Source organism: Marmota monax, unplaced genomic scaffold, assembly GCF_021218885.2.
Source record: "Marmota monax isolate L192 unplaced genomic scaffold, Marmota_monax_Labrador192_F-V1.1 WCK01_AAM20220418_F8-fsc00107, whole genome shotgun sequence".
NCBI classification, from domain to species: domain Eukaryota; kingdom Metazoa; phylum Chordata; class Mammalia; order Rodentia; family Sciuridae; genus Marmota; species Marmota monax.
The window spans coordinates 3251575-3274112 of NW_026693761.1; the positions used below are offsets into that span (position 1 = coordinate 3251575).

A 22538-nucleotide genomic window follows, 5' to 3' on the forward strand; every position below is an offset into this window, starting at 1 on the left:
GGGGTTAGTAGGAAGAGACTGTCTAGAGAGACTGATCCCTTATCCATGGGTTGTGACCCACAGTAGAGGGTAACTAGATAGAACAAAAATGAGGATAGATGCTTGTGAAGAGATGCTTAACTCAAAATGGTAAAATATTGTTAAAGTGGAAAAAATTTAAAAAGATGGACAATATCTAGTATTGGCCAGGATGGGATGAGACAAGTATTCTCACACACTAATTGTGAGAATATAAATTTGGATAGTCCATTTGGAAGACTTTTAAAAAATTAAGAATATACATATATTTTGATTCAACAATTCTTTTCCCAAAGAAATCCATATACATATTCATAAAGATATAGTACAGAATATTCATTGTTGTGTTGTTGGGAATATTGAGACTTTGGAAATAAGTTCAATGTCCCTGACAGGGGAAAGGAAAAAAAAACAAAAACCAAAACACACTACAAAATACTGTGTAGCATAAAACAAGAATGGAAAGTGCTCCAAGAGGCATTGTTGAAACAAAGCATAACTTTTACTATGTTATGCATGATGTTTAACTTGTTGGAGAATCCCAACAAAGTGTTTATTTCATCAAGTACTAATACACGCATGGAAATACTTAGAAAGGGTCTGGGTGAAACGGGGGGACTTTTAACAAATACATCAGCACTTTTGTGAAGTTAAAATATATTCATAATCTGAGTAATTAAAAATATAAAAATGTAAAATAGCTAGAAGCAAGAAGAAGTCAAAAATAAGTAGAAGCAAGGGGAAGTCATTTGATAGTATTTGGCAGGGAGACTCTTGTCTTTCAGGAGCCACCGAATCTATAGAGGGTCCTTCCCATGAGTGGAGCCTCTGTGTGCTTGGATGCCCAATTCTTTCTTGCCTTCTCAAGGATCTCATTCCTCTCCACAATCTCTTTTTTCTCTCTCTCTGGGAACATCCCATCACCATAGTATGTTGTAGGATTTCTCACCTAAAAATAAACTCTTCCTATTTGCTATTCTCCTCCAGCTTTCCTCTGATAGCAAAATTCATTGGAATCAGAGTTGTCCACGCCCACCTGCACTCACTACATCACCTCCTGAACCTTCTCTCCAACCAGGCTTCCATCGCCACCCCACTGACAGGTTTCTGGGCTAAGTGTCTCCATGGTCACCACTGGTCTTTCTCAGCTTTTGCCTTCCTCTGCTTCTGGCAGCATCAGGCTGATGTGACTTCTCCTTTGGAAATACTTGCTTCACTTCGTCCCCAATCATCCTAAGCCATTTTAGTTTTCTTTATACTCTTAAGACTGTCCCTTCTCAATCTTCTCTTCCCAGATCTCTAAATGTTGGCATCCTCCAGATTCTGTCCTTAGTCACTCCTTAGAACAGAGGTGGCAAATTTTTGAATTCAGAACCATTATTAAAATTGTTGAGGACCCTGGAGAGCTTTTGTTTATGTGAGTTAGACCTATTGACATCTATTATATTAGAAGTTAAAATGAGCGAATTTGAATAGACATTTCATTACTAATCGATTTTGAATAATAATGACTCTATTCCATGTAAGCATGACTTTTTTTTTTCTGAAAAAGGTAGATATCTTAATAGAAGACAGCTGGATTTACCTACTTTTGTATTTAGTCATTGTGATATGTCATTTTGGTGGAAGTAGGTAAAGAAATTCTGGCCTCACACATACATGTAGCTTTTGGAGATAATTATGGGATAATCTTCTTTGATTATACCCAAACTATACCCAAACTCAATCAGTAGTAGTTTCTTGAAGATTGATTAATTGCAACGTATACTCTGAAATTGTATCAATGAACATTTTACACCTGGTTACATTAAAATGCATGGTCTATCTTGAATTTTTAGTGGCTCTTTTACCATATATGATTTTATCATATGCTTGTCATTTAGAAAAAAATCTGTTATGTAGATATTCCAAATATTTATAGATCTCATGATACAATATTGAAAAATTACATTTGTTCCTATTGCTACATATTTCATTAGAAAATGAAAATTTCAGTGAGTATTAGGAAGCTGTCAAATTCTTAGTAGAAGATACACATTTTCTAAAACTCAATTTTTTTATTTGAAGCTGGGAGTCATGGTGCACACTTACAGTACCAGCTGCTTCTGAGGCTGAGATGGGAAGATCATTTGAACCTACAGGATCTTAAGACCAACATGGGTAACATAGAGACACCCTGTCTCAAAAAAGTCATATGACAAAATGAAACAACCCTTCCAAACAAAAAAGCAAAAAACTCCAGATTTTCCTTTGAAAGCCAAATTTTATCATTAACACCAATGTTTTCACTTATTTTCCTTGAAACAAACTTATTTCATTCATTTTAGATCAAACATCTTATATATATGAAAAACCATAGTTTGTTTCATAGCCAAATAAATAGCTTTTATTTGAAAATAAAAATTTTCAAATTTTTGAAATAAATAACTTTCTACGAAAAACTGATTCAGTTTTCAACTCACCTACAGAAATACTTTTCCTTAAGAGAGACATCATACCTTGTTAATGTTTTGTTATGCAGAAGAAGTGCTTTTTGCATATTTTGCATGTTATTGGACTAAATGATTAAAAATTATTTATCCAGCTTAATAAAATTAATATTTTTGATGCTCTGTGGCATTAAAAACTTTTAAAAAAATTTTTCTCATTAGTCATACATGACAGCAGAATGCATTTTAACTCACTGTACACAAATGGAACACAACTTCTCATTTCTCTGGCTGTGCATAATGCAGAGCCATAGCATTTGTGCAATTATACATATACATAGGGTAATAATGTCCATCTCATTCCACTGTCCTTCCCTCCCGTCCTCTGCACAATCCAAAGTTCCTCTATTGTTCCCTAGATACCTGCCCCCCAATTATGGATCAGCATCTGCATGTCAGAGAGAGCATTTGGCCTTTGGTTTTTTTGGGATTGGCTTATTTGGCTTACCATGATATTCTCCAACTTTATCCATTTATCTGCAAATGCCATAATTTCATTCTTCAAGACTGAGTAATATTCTGTTGTGTATATAAACCACATTTTCTTTATCCATACTTCTGTTGAAGGGCATCTAGATTGGTGCCTTAGTTTAGCTCTTGTGAATTGAGCTGCTATAAATATTGATGTGGCTGTGATACTCTAGTATGCTGATTTTAAGTCCTTTGGGTATAAACTGAATGGGATATCTGGGTCAAATGGTGGTTCCATTCCCAGTTTTCCAAGGAATCTCCATACTACTTTCCAGAGAGGTTGCACCAATTTGCAGTCCCACATAGGTGGCGTTTTTGAGAAATGATGCCTGTCTCTTGATTCAAACTGAGAGTTGAGAAGCTGAAGAACATACCAACTAATGTAGTTTGTGCTAGTGCTTTGGTGCATGCTAGCATGTTGGCAGTTTTACCTACCATTGATTTTATACCTTTAATACAAAGGGCTACCATTGTTTTGAATCTTGAATGTCCCCCAAAGGCCATGTGTTGAAGATCCGGTCTCTGATGCAGCAGTGTTCTGAAGTGGGGCTTTCAGGAAATGTTTGGATTGTGGGGACTCTTAATTTCATAAATGGATTAGTTCATTGATGGATTAATAATTTGAATGGATTATTGGGAAGCTATGGAAAATGTAGGAGGTGGGACCTAGCTGAAGGGAGGAGGTGCCTTTGGAGACTATATCTCATCCCCAGCCCCCTCCTCTCTCTCCGCTTTCTAAATGCCATGAGGTAAGCAGCTTTCTTCTGTCATACCCTACTGCCATACCCTACTCCCTCTCCTCAGCCAAAAGCAATGGAGCCCACTGACCATGGACTAAAACCTCTGAAACCATGAGCCAAAATAAATCTCTCCTCCCTTAAGTTGTCCCCCCCCTCAGGTATTTTGTCTCAGTGATGAAATCCAACTAATATGATTACATGGTGAAAAGAAAAATGATATTTTTGTATTGTTGTGCAAACAATTTTACCTTGTGGCCCCCCTGAAAAGACCTTAGGGACCACCCACCAGAGGTACATGAATCACAGTTGAAAAGCAGATGGATTCTATCCCACTCCAGTCAGTTGCACCCAGCTTCAGATGATCACCTCTCTGATTAATCATTTGTTTGGCAAAGTATAATTATGATAGGGCTAATCATTTGCAATTATGTCATATGCAATTTGTGAATAATAGATTTAATTAGGTTATTAAACTCATTAGTGTTTAGTACTTACATGTCTTTTTTTAAAAAAAATAATATGAAATTGGGTTAAAAATCTTAGCAGCAAATCCCTACTCTCCAATTTTCTTGTTTGAATGCCCCAAGTGATTTGGTTTGGAGTGAATACATTGCTTTTCAAAATTGTTCTCTCATATAACATCTACTGGGTGGGAGAGAATAGATAACCTTTTACATTCAGAATCTAGGACACCTCTCATCAAAGACGTGATAAATGTCCTTAGATATTTTTATTGTGCCGCTTATAACAATGGCTCTGTCTTTTGCTTTCTAAGTGTTTGCCATGTCTCTGGCGCAATATAACATTTAATCTAGAAAATTCCATCTGGTTTGCATTCACATGTATCAACTTGTTGATCTCACTCTAACCTTTCCAGCTTGACATGGTAACTGTTTTTCTTTTGACTTTTGTAACTTTTTATGGCTAACTTCAACCTTTTCTTTTTTTAAAAGCTCTGATTGCCACCCTATCCCCTCAACACTCCAACTTTAAAGAACCTATCTTTTTTTTTTTTTTTGGTACATATTACAGAATGGTGTATTTCCTTGTGGGATATTGGGACATGCATATAACATTATTTTATTGATTTCACTCCCTAGTAACTCCCCTTTCCCTCCCCTGATGTCCTTTCTGTACCCTAATGGTCATCCTTCTACTTTCATAATGTCCTTTATCTTTTTATTTTTTCCCCTTTTCCCTTGTTAATTTCCACATGTTAGAGAAAACATATAATTCTTCCTTTTTTTTCCCCTTGAGTCTGGCTTATTTTATTTAACACAATGCTCTCCAGAACCTGTTTGCCATTTAGCCCTGGCCTGCAGATCTCTACTTACGACTCACTCGAGGCCCCGCTTTCTGAGGAAGGGGATTAGATAAGCCATAAATGCTCAGGTTAGATGTGGTTGGTTTATGTAGCTATTTTTGTTAAGGACTTGGGCACACCTGTTTTCCTCTCTGGGATGAAATATTATACACAAGGGGCAACAATAATAATAACAAATAATAATAATAATGAAAGGACACTTTTATTTTCTAGCTGGTCAGACACCCAACATCACACAGTGGGGGTTCCTTGCATGAGCCCATCCTTTACTGCACACTAACTGTGCTTTGGCCACGTGCGGCTCAGAATGCTTCAAGCTCTGCGCCGTGAAATTAGTCTGCCTTGTCTCAAAGGACAGGCTGGTTAAGGGGTGGAGAAAGGCATGTTTGGTAAGGAGAGAATTGCAGGGGCTTCTCTCCCCAAGAATTTCTCCAGTGCTGCTGAATCAATGTTATAGAGTTTGGATACTGGAATGTCCCTCGGAAGCTCATGTGTTGAAGTCTTGGTCCTTAATGCAGCAATGCCCAGAGGTGGGACTTTTGGGGACTGATTGAATCATGAGGGCTCTAACCTTATCATTTATCTGCAAATGCCATAATTTCATTCTTTAAGACTGAGTAATATTCCATTGTGTATATAAACCACATTTTCTTTATCCATTCTTCTTTTGAAGGGCATCTAGATTGGTTCCATAGTTTAGCTATTGTGAATTGAGCTGCTATAAACATTGATGTAGCTGTGTCACTCTAGCATGCTGATTTTAATTAATCCCATTGATAGATGTATAATTTTAATGGACTACTGGGAGGTGGTAAAACTGTAGGCAGGTGGGGTGTGGCTGGAGGAAGTAAGGCACTGAGGGGCATACTCTTGGGGACTATATTTTGTCCCTGGGACCTCTTCTCTCTCCTTCTCTTCTCTCTCTCTGGCTTCCATGAGCTGAGAAGTTTTCCTTTACCATGCCCTTCCACCACCATGATGTTCTGCCTCCCCTCGGGACCAAAGCAATGGAGCCTACTGACCACGAACTGAGACCTCTGAAACCATGAGACAAGTTTGTTTGTTTGTTTGCTCAGGTGTTTTCAAAGCAATGAAAAGCCGATTAACACAACCAAATAGCATCACAAAGTAGGGTTACATCATTCTGTAACCAGTAAACTTGAACATTGGAGGGAACTTCAAAGATCAGTTGGCCCACCTCAATTTCACGATATGCATAAGATCAAGGGATGCCAAATGTTCCACCCAAGATCACATAGAACGAGTTTCCTGATATCTGTAAGTACAGACTTCCTTTCTCCCACTCCACTATGGGGCTGTGGAATTTCAGATACTACTTTCAAGTGAGGAGTCTCTCCTTTCTTATTGAAATTTTGGTATTGTTTCTCAACCTTCTGCCAGTGATATTAGAACTTGGCTACTTAAGAACAATTTTCCTGTTACATGAATTGCTTTTGAAAGTGACCTGAATGTGAAGTACTATTTTTAGCCTTTTAAAAATACATTTTTCCTCCCATGTACAGTTATAGTTCTCTTCTCTATTGTCAAAATCCCCCAACCCCAATGGGGCATGTTTTTTTTTTTTTTTCTGCTTTGACCTACTCAATTCCTCAATTTCCTATTGGAAAAATACCAAAACACATTGTTTTAAGGGATATTACTTATTGAATTTTCTGAAGAGTCAAGCACAGGTTTTGTTAATGTTTACTCAGATGAAAGAACTAAAGTTTGTAAAGCCAAGGAATCATGTTTGTCTTTCGATGAATGCACATAATTTCAATTAGTGTTATTCTCATCTTATGCAAGAGATTAATTTTGAGAGAACGAAGAGTATAGTGGAGGAAGGGAAGAAAAAGAATCATTTTCTCTCCCAAACTGCATCTTTGTGCTTTCATGAAGTGCATTCTTCTTTTTCGGGGAGGGGAGTACAGGGATTGAACTCAGGGGCACTCACCCACTGAGCATAATCCCCGGCCTTATTTTTGTATTTTATTTAGAGACAGGGTCTTACTGAGTTGCTTAGCGCCTTGCTTTTGCTGAGGCTGGCTTTGAACTCTTGATCCTTCTGCCTCAGCCTCCTGAGCCTCTAGGATTACAGGCCTGCGCCACTGCACCAGGCCTGAGGTGCATTTTCCGATGATCATTGCTCATGCTTACGCCAGGAGGCTGATCCCGGATCGCAGGAAGCACATTCTAGAGGTCCAGTTGGATAGAGAAATCCATGAGACACTGTGTCAAGAAGCATCTGGACTCAAGGGACATTTGCCCAAAATGCCAGTGGAGGCTGAGCACATGCCTCGCAAGTGCTGTTCCTAGGTCTGGATTTTCATTTTCCTGATTTCCCAAGAACAGGACCTCTATCATGTGCTAGTCTCTCTCTGATATTTTGATATACCTTATAGTTTTTTATTACTTTAATAAAGAGATTGACCTAGCATATGCTATCTATAGGTACAAGTCACATGATGGTGTGTGAGAAGGCTTACTAGTATGACTCCTCTGAGGACATGTTGCATGGTGACATGCAGGGAGTGCCATACCACCTATGCTTCTGCTTAACAGGGAATCATTGCAAGTCATACTCCAAATAGAGAATTTCCTTTTCTGTCAAAGGAAATTGAATATATTCTTCTCCATTCTAGCCGAGTGGCAGAGAACACAGGCATAGTACACAGAAACAGCTGGCAAAAATATAGCTCAGGGCCCAACAGACCCATAGAGAGAAAAGCTCCAGGAAGGTGAACAAGTAGCTGTGTTGTGCTCGACACCTTAGAAGTACAGCAGATAGGGCAATCCTTAGTGTCAACCAGAGCAAGTTGCATAAACAGACTGAGTAATATACTTAATATGAAAAGGCGCTCAGTCAACACAGATTAGCCCGTAACAGAGAGGATTTTCACATAGGTTTGAATGTCTCTCTCAAAAGTTCATATGTTAGGAACTTAATCACCAAATTCATGTGTTGATGGTATTTGGGGGTGGACCTTGGGGACATAATGGAGGAGTGATGAGGTCATGAGGGTGGGACCCTATGATGGCATTAGTGGCTTTAATAAGAAGAGGAAGAAAGACCTGGGCTAATAGGCTGTCCTGCTCTAGGCACCTGATGCTCACTTACATGTGAGGATTCAGCAAGAAGGTACTCATTGGATGCCAGTACCTTGATATCACACTTCCCAGCCTCCAGAACTGCAAGAAATAAATTTCTTCTTTTTAAAATAAACAATTCCAGGGGCTGGGATTGTGGCTCAGCGGTAGAGCGTTTGCCTAGCACCTTTGAGGCCCTGGGTTCGATCCTCAGCACCACATAAAATAATTAAATAAAATAAAGATATTGTGTCCAACTACAACTAAAAAATAAATATTAAAAAAATAAATGATTTCTTCTGTGGTATTCTGTTATTACAGTAGAAAGTGGACTGACAGAGTCAGAATTTCTCTGCATAATGATTATAAGAGTTACAAAACAGCTTTTCCTTCTTGCTTCTAAAGAAGATCCTGCTGCCCAAAGGGCTCTGATCAGGATGGAGGTGGAAGGTGGTGAAGGAGTGGAGAGCTAAAGGGATTTTCTCTGGCTAGGGAGCAAATCCAAGTGACAAGATAGAGGCACAGATGCAGAAAGGAGGCTGGTCTCCCTCTTGTCTCCCAGTAAAAATGAAAAACCACTTTACAGAGTCTGCTTGGGTGCAGGAGCTAAGTTTGGATAGAATTTGGGGGAAGATTAGATTTAGGAGAGGCAGGACAGCTACTGGTGTGTGTGAGCTGTATGTGGAAGCAGAGAGGAAACGAGTTCTCATCCTACCTTTTGCATTCTTTGAATGATTCCAGTCAAGATGTAAACTACTTGATCATTAATGTTAAAATTCAGACTGAATTTTTACCTTCATGAGGTCAAAAGGTGGCCAAGATTTATAGGATTCATGTGTAAATCTAAGCTTCCACTGAAAGATCAGGAAACTGTGTTCTTCTCATTTAAAATTCTGCTATTATCATAAAAGCCTTGATTAGAGAAACTTCCAGATAGTTTAATAAATGGATAAATAGATAATGGATAACTGGACAGCTATGTCCCATATCTAAGGGACAAAGGCTAGAGGGAGGCACATTTCTGTACTCTGAATGCAAGCAGCACTTAAAGGCTGTGGGCTGTGGGTAGGAGGGCCCTCACCCATCACGTCACTGTCCTTGTTACAGTTTGACCCAAGTTCCATGATGACACATCCTACCACTTCTAATTAATCACACGACTTAGTGAAGTTTCTTAATTTGTTGACTTAAACTTAATGGCAAAACTACAAAAAAATAATACCACTTATCTCACAAGGTGACTGAATGACATCCTCTCTACAGGACACCTAGTACAGTGCTTGGCATATAGTTACTTTTTATTTTTAACAAAATTTACTTCATACTGTCCCTATTCTTGGTATCATTAGTGTTTTTTCCACTAATGACAAGACTAGGTTTTTGGTTAAGTTTGAAAATGGGACCTAAACTTGAAAACACATCTCCTCTGCTTTCCTTATATTCACAGATGATTCCTGTAGAATTATGGGTATGTTTTCTCAAAGATTTGTTATCTTTTCTGGCTTTTTCTTTAACACCTTTCATTATTCAAGTCTCCTAGACACTTTGGAGTTTGGGCCCCTTCTCTTATACCCCAAAAGGAGAGGGCTGTTGATCACTTCAGTGAGTGCCTTCCCTGTTTTGTGTGAGACCCGCCTTTGACACACCTAACTTACATTATCATTATCAGTACATTGTCATGTCTGCCTTACTTGATCATAATTGACTGCAGAGGCAGGAAAAACTTTATTCACCTTCAAAATACCTATGCATCTGTGCCTGCTTTTGTGATAAGTATTAGTAAGTATTTTAAAGTGAATGAGTAAAGATAATAAACCACAAGATTATTTACCATTTGCAATGTCCTTTGTTAAACAAGACAATTGTATGTTGAAACTCTAAATGCTTGTCCTTTGGGTGTTCCAGCTCTTTACAGATTGGGGTGTCAGGCCCCAGGCACACTACAATTTCCATGGCTTCCTCTCTCTCAGGTGTAGCTACCTCTGACAGAGAGGGCAGGTTCTGTCCTGCTAAAGACCTAAAAGCAAAGTTCTGTCCTTTCTTCTGTTTTACACAGGAAGCCATTCATATGCTGTATTCCTTTTACCTTTTAGTTTTTATACATAGTTGAGAGAGATATTCCTCTCACTCTGTGACTTTCTACCATGTTGGGACACTTGTAAAGTCTCCCTAGCATCACAGGTGTGCCTGCTGGGCTCAGGCCCTGGGGAGCATAGCCAGGCCCTGGGTCCACACAGGCCCAGTCAAGCATTGCAGATAGGTACAGTCTCCTACCCATAGCACACAGCCTTGAAGTGGTGCTTGCATTCAGACTGTACATCAGGTGCAGTCTATTCACAAACCCAGAGCATTAAAATCAGGATTCCAGGACCTTAAGTCTTGCAAATTAATTTTAGCCATTACCTTTGTAAATATAATCAAAATCAGTGATGTCTTTTGAGTATTTTCCATTAGTAGTAAACCACAGGTCCCCCCTCTCCCATGGCAGGAACAGTCCCTTCTCACCAGCACTAACATATGATGTACGTTCCATCACATTGCATGAGTGATGGCCTCGATGCCAGTGGTAGGTTGCATTGCACGTCATTCATATTCTACAAACAATTCATTAATAATTCTGGTTTCAACATCTTGGGAGTGAGCCCCCCCCCTCCTGTTTTCTTTCATACAGTGATAGACTGAAGTGTTCGAGAGTGTCCAACACCATACCTGCTTGTGGCGTCCAGAAATCCAGTAACACCAGAGCGTTGGGGCCAGTCAAGCTCATTGGTAATTGCCATTGGCAAACTGAAGAACGAATTCTAAAGAAAAATAATAATCAATTAGAAATTATCCAAATGGCCATTTGTTTTTCTACAGGTAGAAAGTCTATCTATGTCCTGAGCATTGTTGCGTGGCTATCTTTCTGTCTCTCCCTCTCTTTAAGAGCCTTTGGCTTCTGAGGCAGATGACTCAACTCTGACCTTCACCTGAGAGTTCACAATGATTAGCATCACCCACGAACTAACTGGCTTTCAGTCAGTTCCTGTGAAACACATGGAACATAAGGAGTCTTTCTGAGAGGGATGCTTCACTTGACAGGTAAACTTTCCACTCTTAAATTTTCTGAGATTCCCTCATTTTTCAGTTTAGATCATCAGATGATTGCCAGAAAGGTAATTGCCCTTAAAAAATAGTACCCAAGACCCCTGCAAAAATGCCTCTGCTGGGTTTAAACTGTGCAGTTAGTCAATAAGATGGTGCCCCTGCCCATCCTGGCAGCCTCAGACACTTTTGGGAATTGAATGATGGTTTATATCACCATAAAGATGCACCTGAAGTCAGTATGGCCTGTAATTTTGGGAGGTTCACAGACCCCTCTATGGTTTGATTATGGTTTCTCCCCTCTGAAACTCATATTGGGGTTGAATCCCCAGAGCTGGGTATTAAGAGAACAGAAACGTCATCAGGCTATGGGGCTTAGAAGTGGGATTTTTGAAAGATGATTGGATAAGAGCTGTGTGATGGGATACTGTTGGTTTTATAAGAAAAGGAGAGATTGTGTGTTCTCTGTCTCTCACCAGGGGATGCCCTGCACTCCCTTAGGAATCTCTGCAAGAAGAATGACATCAGTAATCCTGGATCTCCAGAACCGTGAGCCAAAATAATCTTCTTTCTTTTTAACTTACTAAATCTGTGGAATTGTGTTATAAGCAACAGCAAATAGACTAATGAATAGCCCCTGCAACTAGTGTACAGTGACAAGAACCCCTGACTTGGAGTGTTGACAACAATAGGATTCATTTAAGTCACATTTCTATGGCTGGTGCAAAAACCACAGGAGAAAAATGTGGCCAGCTATGACTTCTTATTGTTCCTTTTATAAGTGCCCTCTGGGACAAATCCCTACTGTGCTCTAATTTTTTTTTTTTTTTTGAAAAAGCGTATCTACTGGTATGTTTGGAATAGCTTTGTTAGATTTAGTAAATCTAACAAGCACAGGTTGCTCAGTTAAATTTTAATTTCTGGCAAACAATGAATAGTATATGTATGTCTCATACAGTTGTTGGGACATAGTTATACTAAAAAGTTTATCAGTTGCTTATCTAAAATTCAAAATGAACTGGTTGGTCTGAGTTTTATTGGGGAATCTTACTTTGGTTAGAAACCCTAAAAGTCAATATTTCCTTTTAGTCTTGACTAACAGGAAAACTGCCTCTTTCAGTATTTAAATCCTGTCTCTTTTTTTGAGGTAAACATGAAAACCTGAAGTCCTCCTTTAATGATAATTTAAGACTTAAGACAAATCACAGACTCCTGTCTCCTGCCATTTTTCCACATTCATGATGGTTCTCCCTATGTCCTACAGAGACGGATTGCCAAGGAAAAGTTAAGCCCCTTGAAAAATGCCTCTTTTTAGTTCTTTCTGATGACAAAGAAGTACATGCCTGTTATAAAAACTCAAATATTCCACATGCCTATAATCTCAGAGGCTTGGGAGGCTGAGGCAGGAGGATGGTGAGTTCAAAGCCAGCTTTAGCAAAAGTGAGGCGCTAAGCAACTCAATGAGACCCTGTCTCTAAATAAAATATAAAATAGGGCTGGGGATGTGGCTCAGTGGGTGAGTGCCCCTGAGTTCGATCCCTTGTCCCCCCTCTAAAACCTCAAATATTATGATAAATTACAATATAGAAATACAAAAAGGACAATATAGGAAGCCCTTCATTGCCATTCCCAAGAGGATAGATAGTGTGAGATAGATACTGTTAAGGGTGTGTCCCATATATACAGTATGTATAAAATAAAATCTACCATAATCTTACACTACCATAATCTTTACACTTGGAAAAACTCAAGCAATCTTCCTACCATAAGAGTGTTAGAGAATTAGGACTCCAAATAAATAAAATAAAAATGTTTACTTCTCAATTGTGGACTGTTATGGGTTGAATTTTGTCCCCTCTCCCCTAAAGATATATTGAAGTCCTAAGTACCAGTACCTTGGAATATGACCTTATTTGGAAATAAGGTCATTGCAGATATAATTGGTTAAGGCGAGGTCAATCTGGAATAGGATAGGCCCCTAACCCCAGCTGACTGGTCCTTATAAGAAGAGGAAGAAACACTGAAATGAAGATACAGGGCCGGCCACATGTTGGTAGAGGCAGAGATTGGAGCCACATTCTGGGAAGCTTCACCAGGAGCTGAAGAGGGACGGAGCAGATTCTCACTCAGACCCCTCGGAGGAACCAACACTGCTACAATCCTGGTTTGGATTTGTAGCCTCCAGAATGCAGAGACAATAAGGTTGTTTGTTTGTTTGTTTTTGTTGTTGTTGTTTGCAGCCACCCAGATGGTGGTACTTTGTTAAGGGGGTCCAAGGAGACCAACACATGACCTGAGTTGGACAAGTCACTTCTAATTCTTATTATTCAGGGAACTAAGATTTGATTACCTTGTCAAAATAAATCATAGGACATATACATGTGTTCCAATGCAGCAGTTATCTATAATGCCTGCGAGACCTCATGGCTCCTCCTTCCTCGCTTGACTCCTTCCACGTGTGGAAATTTTCATCCTTATCATTCCCCAAAGTATGATTCCCAGTGGGGGCTGGAAGCAAGAAGGGGTGGTCAGGAAGGAGGGTTTCCCAGGAGATATTGTCATAAAATGTGACTTCTCCCCTCCAAAGGAGAGGAGCAAACTCATTGAAAGGAGGCTCTCAAGTGATTTCAGAAGTCCCTGGAGACCCCGTGACTGTGACTTTCACTCCTCAAGAGTTTGGCACCCACCACTTTCTGCTCAAAACTCCACCTCATTGCTGTGGCTCAGCCTCTCTCTGTTCTGGCTCCTGCTTTTCCTGCCACTTCCCCTGCCCTTTATCTTATTCCTCCACCCATCTTTCTGCTTACAGTGTGTGTTTGCTGTAGGAATAAAGAATATTCAATTCTGCTACAGAAGACAAGAAAAACAAATAGAATGGATAAAACTTATAAGCTGTGTTAGGCAGAGATAGTGAGTAAGCAAGAGGATTGCGAGGTGTAGGCAGAATTTATGAGCTGTATCAGGTCAGCCAGTAACCTGTAAAACATGTTAAAAGTTAAGAGAACAATACACTCCTTCCCCACCCCACTCTTTTACCTCCTTCTCTGTTGTCTGCACAGTGATTGGTGCCTAAAGATTTGGAAACCAGACATGGAACTAGGGTTCTGAATCTGGATGGGATTGTTCTCCCTTCTACAGGAGGAGGATAGATAAGAACTCTGCTGGCATAGGGAGGCATGTCTAATTTCCTCTGTAGCCTGAAATATTAGTGATATTTGTGGTAGTTCTGAAATGTGCCAGTAAAGTAGGGAAAGGAATCAGATCTGTTCTCCATGTTGGACTCTTTAAATACAGTAAAACTCATAATTAGGACACAGTGACATTGGACATGGGCTCTATTCTCCATGCAGCTCCCATTCTCAGTCAGGAGAGTGATAAAGTTCTTTTCTCCGTTGGGGGAGAGAAGATATTGAGGGGTAGGGAAAGTGAGGAAATGGCAGGTAACTGTCTTTGAAATTGCCTCCAGTGTTTTCTCAACTCAATCCCTCTGAAGGAAATGGATCTTAACTAGCTGGGAGATTCCTGAAAGCCTCGCTACGATCTGGGAATTCTCAGTCAGTGCTGGAAGCATCCCTGGGGTAAGATTTAAACTGTACTGGACAGCGGCTGGTGCTGAATCGCAGCTGGGCCTGGGGTGAGTTTGCATTCTGCAGCTGTAGCCCTGGAAGGCCTGAGCAGGCCAGCTGGATAGGTTTATCCTGCTGATTTGATTAACTTCAAAATAAGGCAAAGCTGTGTTTTCCTGATTGAATGTCTTAGACTTCTTACAGTGTCATGGTGAGGTTTTAGTGTTTCTAACTGTGCATATCAGGGGAGAGGTAGCTTTATCAGTATTCTTTGTCTTAGTATCTCTGATGACTAGAGGAATATTACCTTATTTACTTCAACAGCACTGTTGGGAAAATCAAAAGACGTAGTCAGCAATGGATTGACAAGTCAGAAGCCCTGTACTATGAAAAGGATTGAGGTTAAGATGGAGCACCTGGTGTTCCTTTCCAAAAGGATTGTCCCCTGTTTAAGTGTAGTATAGTTTATGATCAGATAACAGAAAAGATTTGAGCAGACCAATGGCAGCCTTGATATATTTTTTCTTTGTTAGTAAAATCAGTAGATAATAATGAAAAGTAACAGCCACTAATAGCAAATGTTTTTAGAGCCTAACCAAATAAATAGATAAATGAATAAATATTAAAAAAGAAAAAGAAAAGAATGTTTAAGTCACATTAAACACTAAAAGCCTTATTCACGCAACATTATACCCAAGATATTTCAGGCATTTAAGGCAGGAAAAATGCAAATTAAGACTTCCCTGATCAACTCCTACTTATTGCTCTTGAGCATTCATGTTCTTAGGAACTCATCTTAAATGTACATATGTGGAAAGATTTAATATTTACCTAGAAAAATCTTCCAAGCTTAAAGAGCCTAAGCAACCCAAAGAGGGTGAGGTCAACTATTGAATTGCTCCCAATTTTTCCACTTTTATCAATGTCATAAATGTGTTTTTATGTTACCATCAGCACATATACGCTATTTTGTGTAATATTTTCCTTTAATATTGCTCTGTGTATGTGTGTATGTATTTCCATGCATTGAGAAAAATCCACTGTGTCTTTCTCTCTCTTTCTCTCTCTCAGAAAACAGATTTATTTTTCAGTCCCATGGCTGCAAAGTCCAAGTTTGAGGGGCCCACATCTAGTTAGAGCCTTCTTGCTGTGTCATCCCCTGGCTCATTCTCGTGTTTTAATTAATATCTAGTAAATAAAATAGTTTGGAATTTGAATATGTTAAGCCATTGCTTCAACAAGCAACTGATGTTAGGTGAGAGAAAGAGTAATGGCATCAATCACACAGTCACTGGATTGTGCCCATCTTCCAATGAAAAAGGGAAGATTCTTGGTGGTTTTATTTCACTGTTTACATTTGGGCCCTCCCTGTCCAGAAATGCTAAGGAAAATTTGCACAGTGTATTCCCTTCTCTAATACACTTAACTGGGTTAGATCTGAATTGATTATTTCCAAACAGTATAAAGTCATTTGGAGGAATGTGCTGGTAACTGCTGTTGAAAAAAGATATGAAAAGAATCATCCTCAGTTAAATAAGTAATTTTTATTTATTTCCCAGGAATTAAACTCCCAAAGAACGTTAATTTTGCCAAAAGAATAAAATAGCTTTTGGATTGGTGTTTGGATAATTCTGCGAGTCTCAGGGCTGGGGAATTAGAGGCAAAGGCTGTTTGGTGTTGGGACCACAGATGTTGCAGTTCTGCTGCTGTGCGACTCCTTCACTGTCCTGCAGGTGGTGCATGTGAGACTTAATTGCTGTTTCATACCTTTCAGTTCCACAGTCCCGCTAAAGTGTCACCTCATGGCCTGCCTGCTCAGGTCCTCTTTCCACCCACCCATCTGCATTTCACTAGCTTAGTGCCTTTTCTTCCTTTTTAATGTTTATTTTCTTAGCGCCTTTTCTTTTCTTTTTTTTTTAAATCAATATTCATGACAGCAGAATGCATTTTGATTCATTGTACACAACTGCAGCACAACTTTACATTTCTATGGTTGTACACAATGTAGAGTCATACCATATGTGCAGTCATACATGTACCTAGGGAAATAATGTCCATCTCATTCCACCATCTTTCCTGCCCCCATACACCGTCCCTCCTCTTCCTCTTCTTTGCCCCAAAGTTCCTCCACTTTTCCTATGCCTTCCCCCTCCCCGTTATGGATCAGCATCCACTTATCTCAAAGAGAACATTTGGCCTTTAGTTTTTTGGGATTGGCTTACTTCGTTTAGCATGATATTATCCAACACCATCCATTTACCTGCAAATGCCATAATTTTATTCTCTTTTAATGATGAGTAATATTCCATTGTGTATATATACCACAGGTTCTTTATACATTCATCTATTGAAGGGCATCAAGGTTGCTTCCACAGTTTAGCTATCTCTCACCACACACAAAACTCAACTCAAAGTGGATTAAGGACCTAGGAATTACTCTAGAGACCCTGTGCCTAATAGAGGAAAAAATAGGCCCAAATCTTCATTAAGTCGGATTAGGCCCTGACCTCCTTAACAAGACTCTATAGCGCAAGAAATAAAATCAAGAATTAATAAATGGGATGGGCTCAAACTAAAAAGCTTCTTCTCAGCAAAAGAAACAATCAATGAGGTGAAGAGAGAGCCTACATCCTGGGAGCAAATTTTTTCCATGCACACACATTAGATAGCACTAATCTCTAGGATATATAAAGAACTCAAAAAACACCAAAGAAACAAACAACCCAATCAATAAATTGGCTAAGGAGCTGAAAAGACACTTCTCAGAAGAAGATACATATTTGATCAACAAATATATGAAAAAATGTTCAACATCTCTAGTAATTAGAGAATGCAAATCAAAACTACTCTAAGATTTCATCTAACTCCAGTCAGAATGACAGTTGTCAAGAATACAGACAATAGTAAATGTTGGTGAGAATGTGGGGAGAAAGGCATAATCATACATTGCTGGTGGGATTGCAAATTGGTGCAACCCCTCTGGAAAGCAGTATGGAGATTCCTTAGAAAACTTGAAATGGAACCACCATTTGACCCAGCTATCTCATATAGTGCCTTTTCTTATACAAACATCAAAGTCTGAAACTTTAAGGACTCTCCTTGACCTTCACATAAACTTTCCTGCCCAGGTCTATTTCTTTAGGCTTTGCTACAGTAATAAATCCTACAAATAAATTTGTACCCATTTGTGATACTTCAAAGTGCTATTTCCTAGGTTACTTTTACATTTGAAGTGTGAGAGGATGGAGAATCAATATCGAGTTCCCCTTATGTTCCAAGCACTGAGACAGGAAACTTGCACAAATTGTATAACTTTATAACACAACTCTGAAGCAAAGATTTTTCTTCCTCTTTCTCTGCCTTCTGAAAGCACTTTTTGAGTAGTCATCATTTATCAGATGCTGGATATTATTTCTGCAAAAATAACAATCACCTTCACTTAAGAAAGGGCAGTAAATTAAATGACCAAGCCCTAATTCAATGAGAGCTATGGGGAGAGCCCTGTTTATCATGGGCACCTCTGGTTGCTGGATCTGGCCTGAAGAGGATTTCTGTACTTTACATTGGTGGAAGACTCTGTTGACCAGAGCAGTGTAGGGCCTAGAAAAGCTCTGCTGAATAGAACTGAGAGGGAGTTTGGTTGACTTCTAAGATCACAGAGCTGTAAGTAATGGGGCTGGGATTTGAACCCAGTTCTGATGGAACTAGGAAAGGGACAGCTTGGGATAGCCTTCAACTTTTAGTAGCCCATTTTTATATATCTGGTTTTTGCTTTCCTCTCCAACTGACAAATCCCAAGAAGTCACAAATTGGCCAAGCTGGGTTTGCTAGTTGTTGAAAATGAGATTTCTGATTGCCTATTTAGGGAATGGTCTCCTAGATACTACCTTGGGTAAGAAGTTCAGAAATCTGCAAGTAACCTAAGAGTTGCCCCCGTCTTTTCCTTCTCTGTTTCTCTTTTATGGAAGCGCAATATCATCTATAAAGAGAGCAGAATGAATATATGGAGGATAAAAACGGAGGCTTTATGTAACCCTACATACTCACACATCACTCAGAATGCCAGGGCCCCTTTGGGCCTTACATGCACTGGGAAAGGCAGTCCCTGAGGGCTGCACTCTGCCACCCTGGAGCTCTGCCTTCCATAGGACTGCAGATGAAGTTCAGGAGAACAGAGAGAGAATAGAGCATCTGGAGTCTGCCAGTGCAATCTCAGGCCTAACTAGATTAGGCAGCACAGCTCTTATAAACTAATGCTTTGCAACAGACAACTTCAAGAAAGCAATTTAACTCTGTGAGTTTGAGTTGTAAACTTTATAATTCCATGTGTATGAGATGAATCTCACATTGAGGGAAGATTTCTGTGGCCTTATAAATTACAACTTACACATGCATGCATGGGGGTGTGTACACACACAGGGAGAGAGAAATACCCTGAGGACAAAAAGGATTAGTCTGCACTGGGCACCTCTGTTGAATATCTCGAATATTGTATCAGGCAGCTGTGGGCTTCTTTTTCATAGAACTCACAGTATAAAGAGGCACAGATAATGAACAATCCCAACCAAGTGGCCTTGAAGGCATTCCTTAACCCCTCTATGCCTCAATTTTATTACCCACAAAAGTGAATTAGTAATGAAACTTATCTCATTGGTTGGGTGAAAGAATTAGAAAAGATAATTCATGTACAAAGTTTAGATTGTAAATGCTCAATAAAAGTTGGCTGTTTATAGTATTAATAGGGAACCCCAGGGTGCTGTGGCAGTACATGGAAGGGACACTTAAGTTACATATGGAGATTGGGAAAGAGATTTTGGAAAAAGTACTGTCTAATGTCAGAAGGTCTGTGCCCCCTCAAAATTCATATGTTAAAGGTTAGTACTCAATGCTGGGAATGCTAAGAGGTGTGGTATTTGGGACATGATTAAGACACTAGGGCTTTCATCCTCATGAATGAGAGTTGAGACTTAGATTCTGGCAAACTCCCTTTTATCCTCTACCTTATGGGGACACAGCTAGAAAGTGTCATCTTTGAATCAGAGACAAAACCTCACCAGGCACTAAGTCATTTGTGTCTTGATCTTGGACTTTCCAGCATTCATAATTGTGAGTAATATATTTATGTTGTTCATAACTTACCTAGTCTTAAGATTTTTGTTACAGCAGCCAGAACATACTAAGACAGTGAGTCCTGTCTTAGTAAGAGGGAGCCAGGCAAAGAGCAGTAGGGGGAAAGTAGCTCAAACATTGTAATACCACATACGAAAACTTCAAGACTGAAGTCATCCTATTATGTCCAAAGAAGACCAACAAATACCACGCACATCAGCTATCTACTTACACATAACAAATCATCCTAAATTTAGCAGCTGAAAACATGCTACATACAAGCATACAACAAACTCAGCGTCTGTTATTATGCCCATTTGATGTACATTTAAACTTCAACTTCAGCCAAATAAGTAATTTTCAGGGAAAAGGTATAGCATCTAATTTTTAACCCTACGCCAGTCCACAAACTTAAGAGCAATGAAGAAATAGTCAAATAAAGAATTCTAGTAAAATACGGCCAGTAAATACAGACAGAATGGCTGGCAAAAACTCAACCTTTCATCATCTTGCTTTCATATACCTTTTTTTTTTTTTTAAACATTGTCAGCTTCTCTTAGTTTCTCCCTTTCCCCTCTTCTATTATTTATTACTTAAGCTCAAAACCTATGATTTATTTATTGAAGGAATGAGTCAAGGGATGCATTTATCTAACTGCCTCATACCAAATGAGTACATGCTGTGCAGTTGGGACTCTTTCTACCGATTTCCATTCCTTCCGTCACTTATTTCCCAGCGTGGTTGGAGAACTGTATACAGACTCATAAAAGAAAGAAAACAAGAGTTTCAAACACAAAGATAATCACAAGTCAATTTTTTCATGGGGCCAGTGAAACAAATTTCTCAAATAGAAAAAAAAAAAAAAATTCCTCCAAGGGCCACAAATGAGCAAGGAAAGGTGAATATCCTCAGTGTTGACTCTTCCCATGATATTTGGTTACTTAAAGGTTTGATTGTTTCTAAAGCAGTCAGGCTGTGATTTGTTTGGGGGTGTGGGTAGTTTCTCTTTTCTGGGAAACGATGTCTGGAATTTGATACCAGATGAAACCCAAGTTCACAGTCAAGTTACAGAGGTGAGTGGGGAGGAGACCTCACTGGGATCACCTGATAACCAAGCCCATGCTCACTCCCCACTGTCTGGGTCATAAGGAATTATTTCATTTTCTTCTTCTCCTTCTCTTTATCTTATATTGAGAGGCTGTCACATGAAACCTTGCTGCCATACCCTCCTGGATGTACACTTATAGTGGCCTTGGGTCATTGCAACAACCTCTGGCCCCGCCTCCTCACTCTTCTCTGTGTCCCCTGGAGTCTCATGGAGAGCTTCTTTAAACTACAGAGACTGACTCAGTTGGTTTGTGGTGGGGCCCTAGATTCTGTCCAAGTTTAGGAAATGCTGGTCTACGGGTTACTGTAGCTATGCACTGTCATCTCCCACGGGACACCCCCACTTCTCCAGCCTCTCCTCCATCTCTCTCTCCTCCACTACTCCACCACCTGTGATCCCCTGAACCTACCACTGCCCCTTCAGACTTCTAGTCCTTGTTTTTATTGGCCAGTTGGTACGCATGAGTCAAGAGCTAACTAAATCCTAACTTCCCTCTTGGGTTCTTCCTTGAGCACCCGCTTTCCTCTGTTAGGTTCCTCTTTCACGTCCCTTCTCCACCTGTGCATGTTTAGCTAACTGCGCCTTATCTGCTGGCTTTAGGACAGAGTTGGCCGGCTTTTTCTGGAAATGGCAGCTAATTTATTTTTTAGGCTTTGCAAGCCCATTTGGTCTCTGTTGTGGCTACTCAGTTCTGATGTTGTAATGTGAAAGGGGCCATAGACAATACAAAATAAATAAATATGGCTGCATTCAAATAAAACTTACTTGAAAAAAAAATTGGTGGACAGAAGCCAGGGTCAGAGTTTCTGACCACTGTTCTAGGTCCCACAGACTCAGTTTATATTTGGGTTCCATGTTTAACTCTATTACCTCGGATAGGGTAGCCCCTCTTTCCAAGTCTCAGTTTCTTTATAAAATTTACAACATAATAGGGACTTTTTAGTATTATCTTTGCTTGGGCTGATATAACAAAATGCCTTAGACTGGGTAACTTATAAACAACAGAAGCTTATTGCTTACTCTTCTGGAAGCCAGGAAGTTCAACATCAAGACAGCAGGAGATTCAGTGTCTGGTGGGGTGGGGGTTCCCTGTTTGCTTCATAAGTAATACTTTATTATTGGATCCTCTCATGGCAACAAGGCAAGAGAGTTTTCTGGAATCTCTTTTATAAGAGCACTAATTCTTTTCATGAGGGTGGAAACTGATGAGTTGATCACTTCTCAAAGATCCCCACCCCTTTAGACTGTCAGCATTGGTTAATAGCTTCCAAATATGAGTTTGCGGGGACACCAACATTCAGGCTATAACATGTATTAAAATGAGATAATGCTAAATACATTTGGTAAAGACCTGCTAATATTTGCTTTGAATTATTATTATTATTATTATTAATTTGCTTATTTATATTCTCAACTAGACTTGAAGTTCCTTGAGGCTAGAAACTTTGATCATGAAAGCCCCGGTTGTCCATTCTTATCTATGTTCTCTATCCAATAATAGAGTTGTGGTTGTTGGGCATGTGGCTTCCTAGTGAGGGACTG

The 22538-nt window shown here is 39.5% G+C and overlaps 1 protein-coding gene across 1 annotated transcript in view; it reads right to left on the minus strand.

Moving 5' to 3' along the window:
• Positions 1–22538, minus strand: part of Aoah (acyloxyacyl hydrolase) — a 204456-nt gene that overhangs the window by 66459 nt on the left and 115459 nt on the right. The window contains exon 12 of the mRNA XM_046460635.2: positions 10839–10930. Within this exon, the coding sequence (XP_046316591.1) occupies positions 10839–10930 (92 nt within the window). The remainder of the gene's footprint in view (positions 1–10838; positions 10931–22538) is intronic.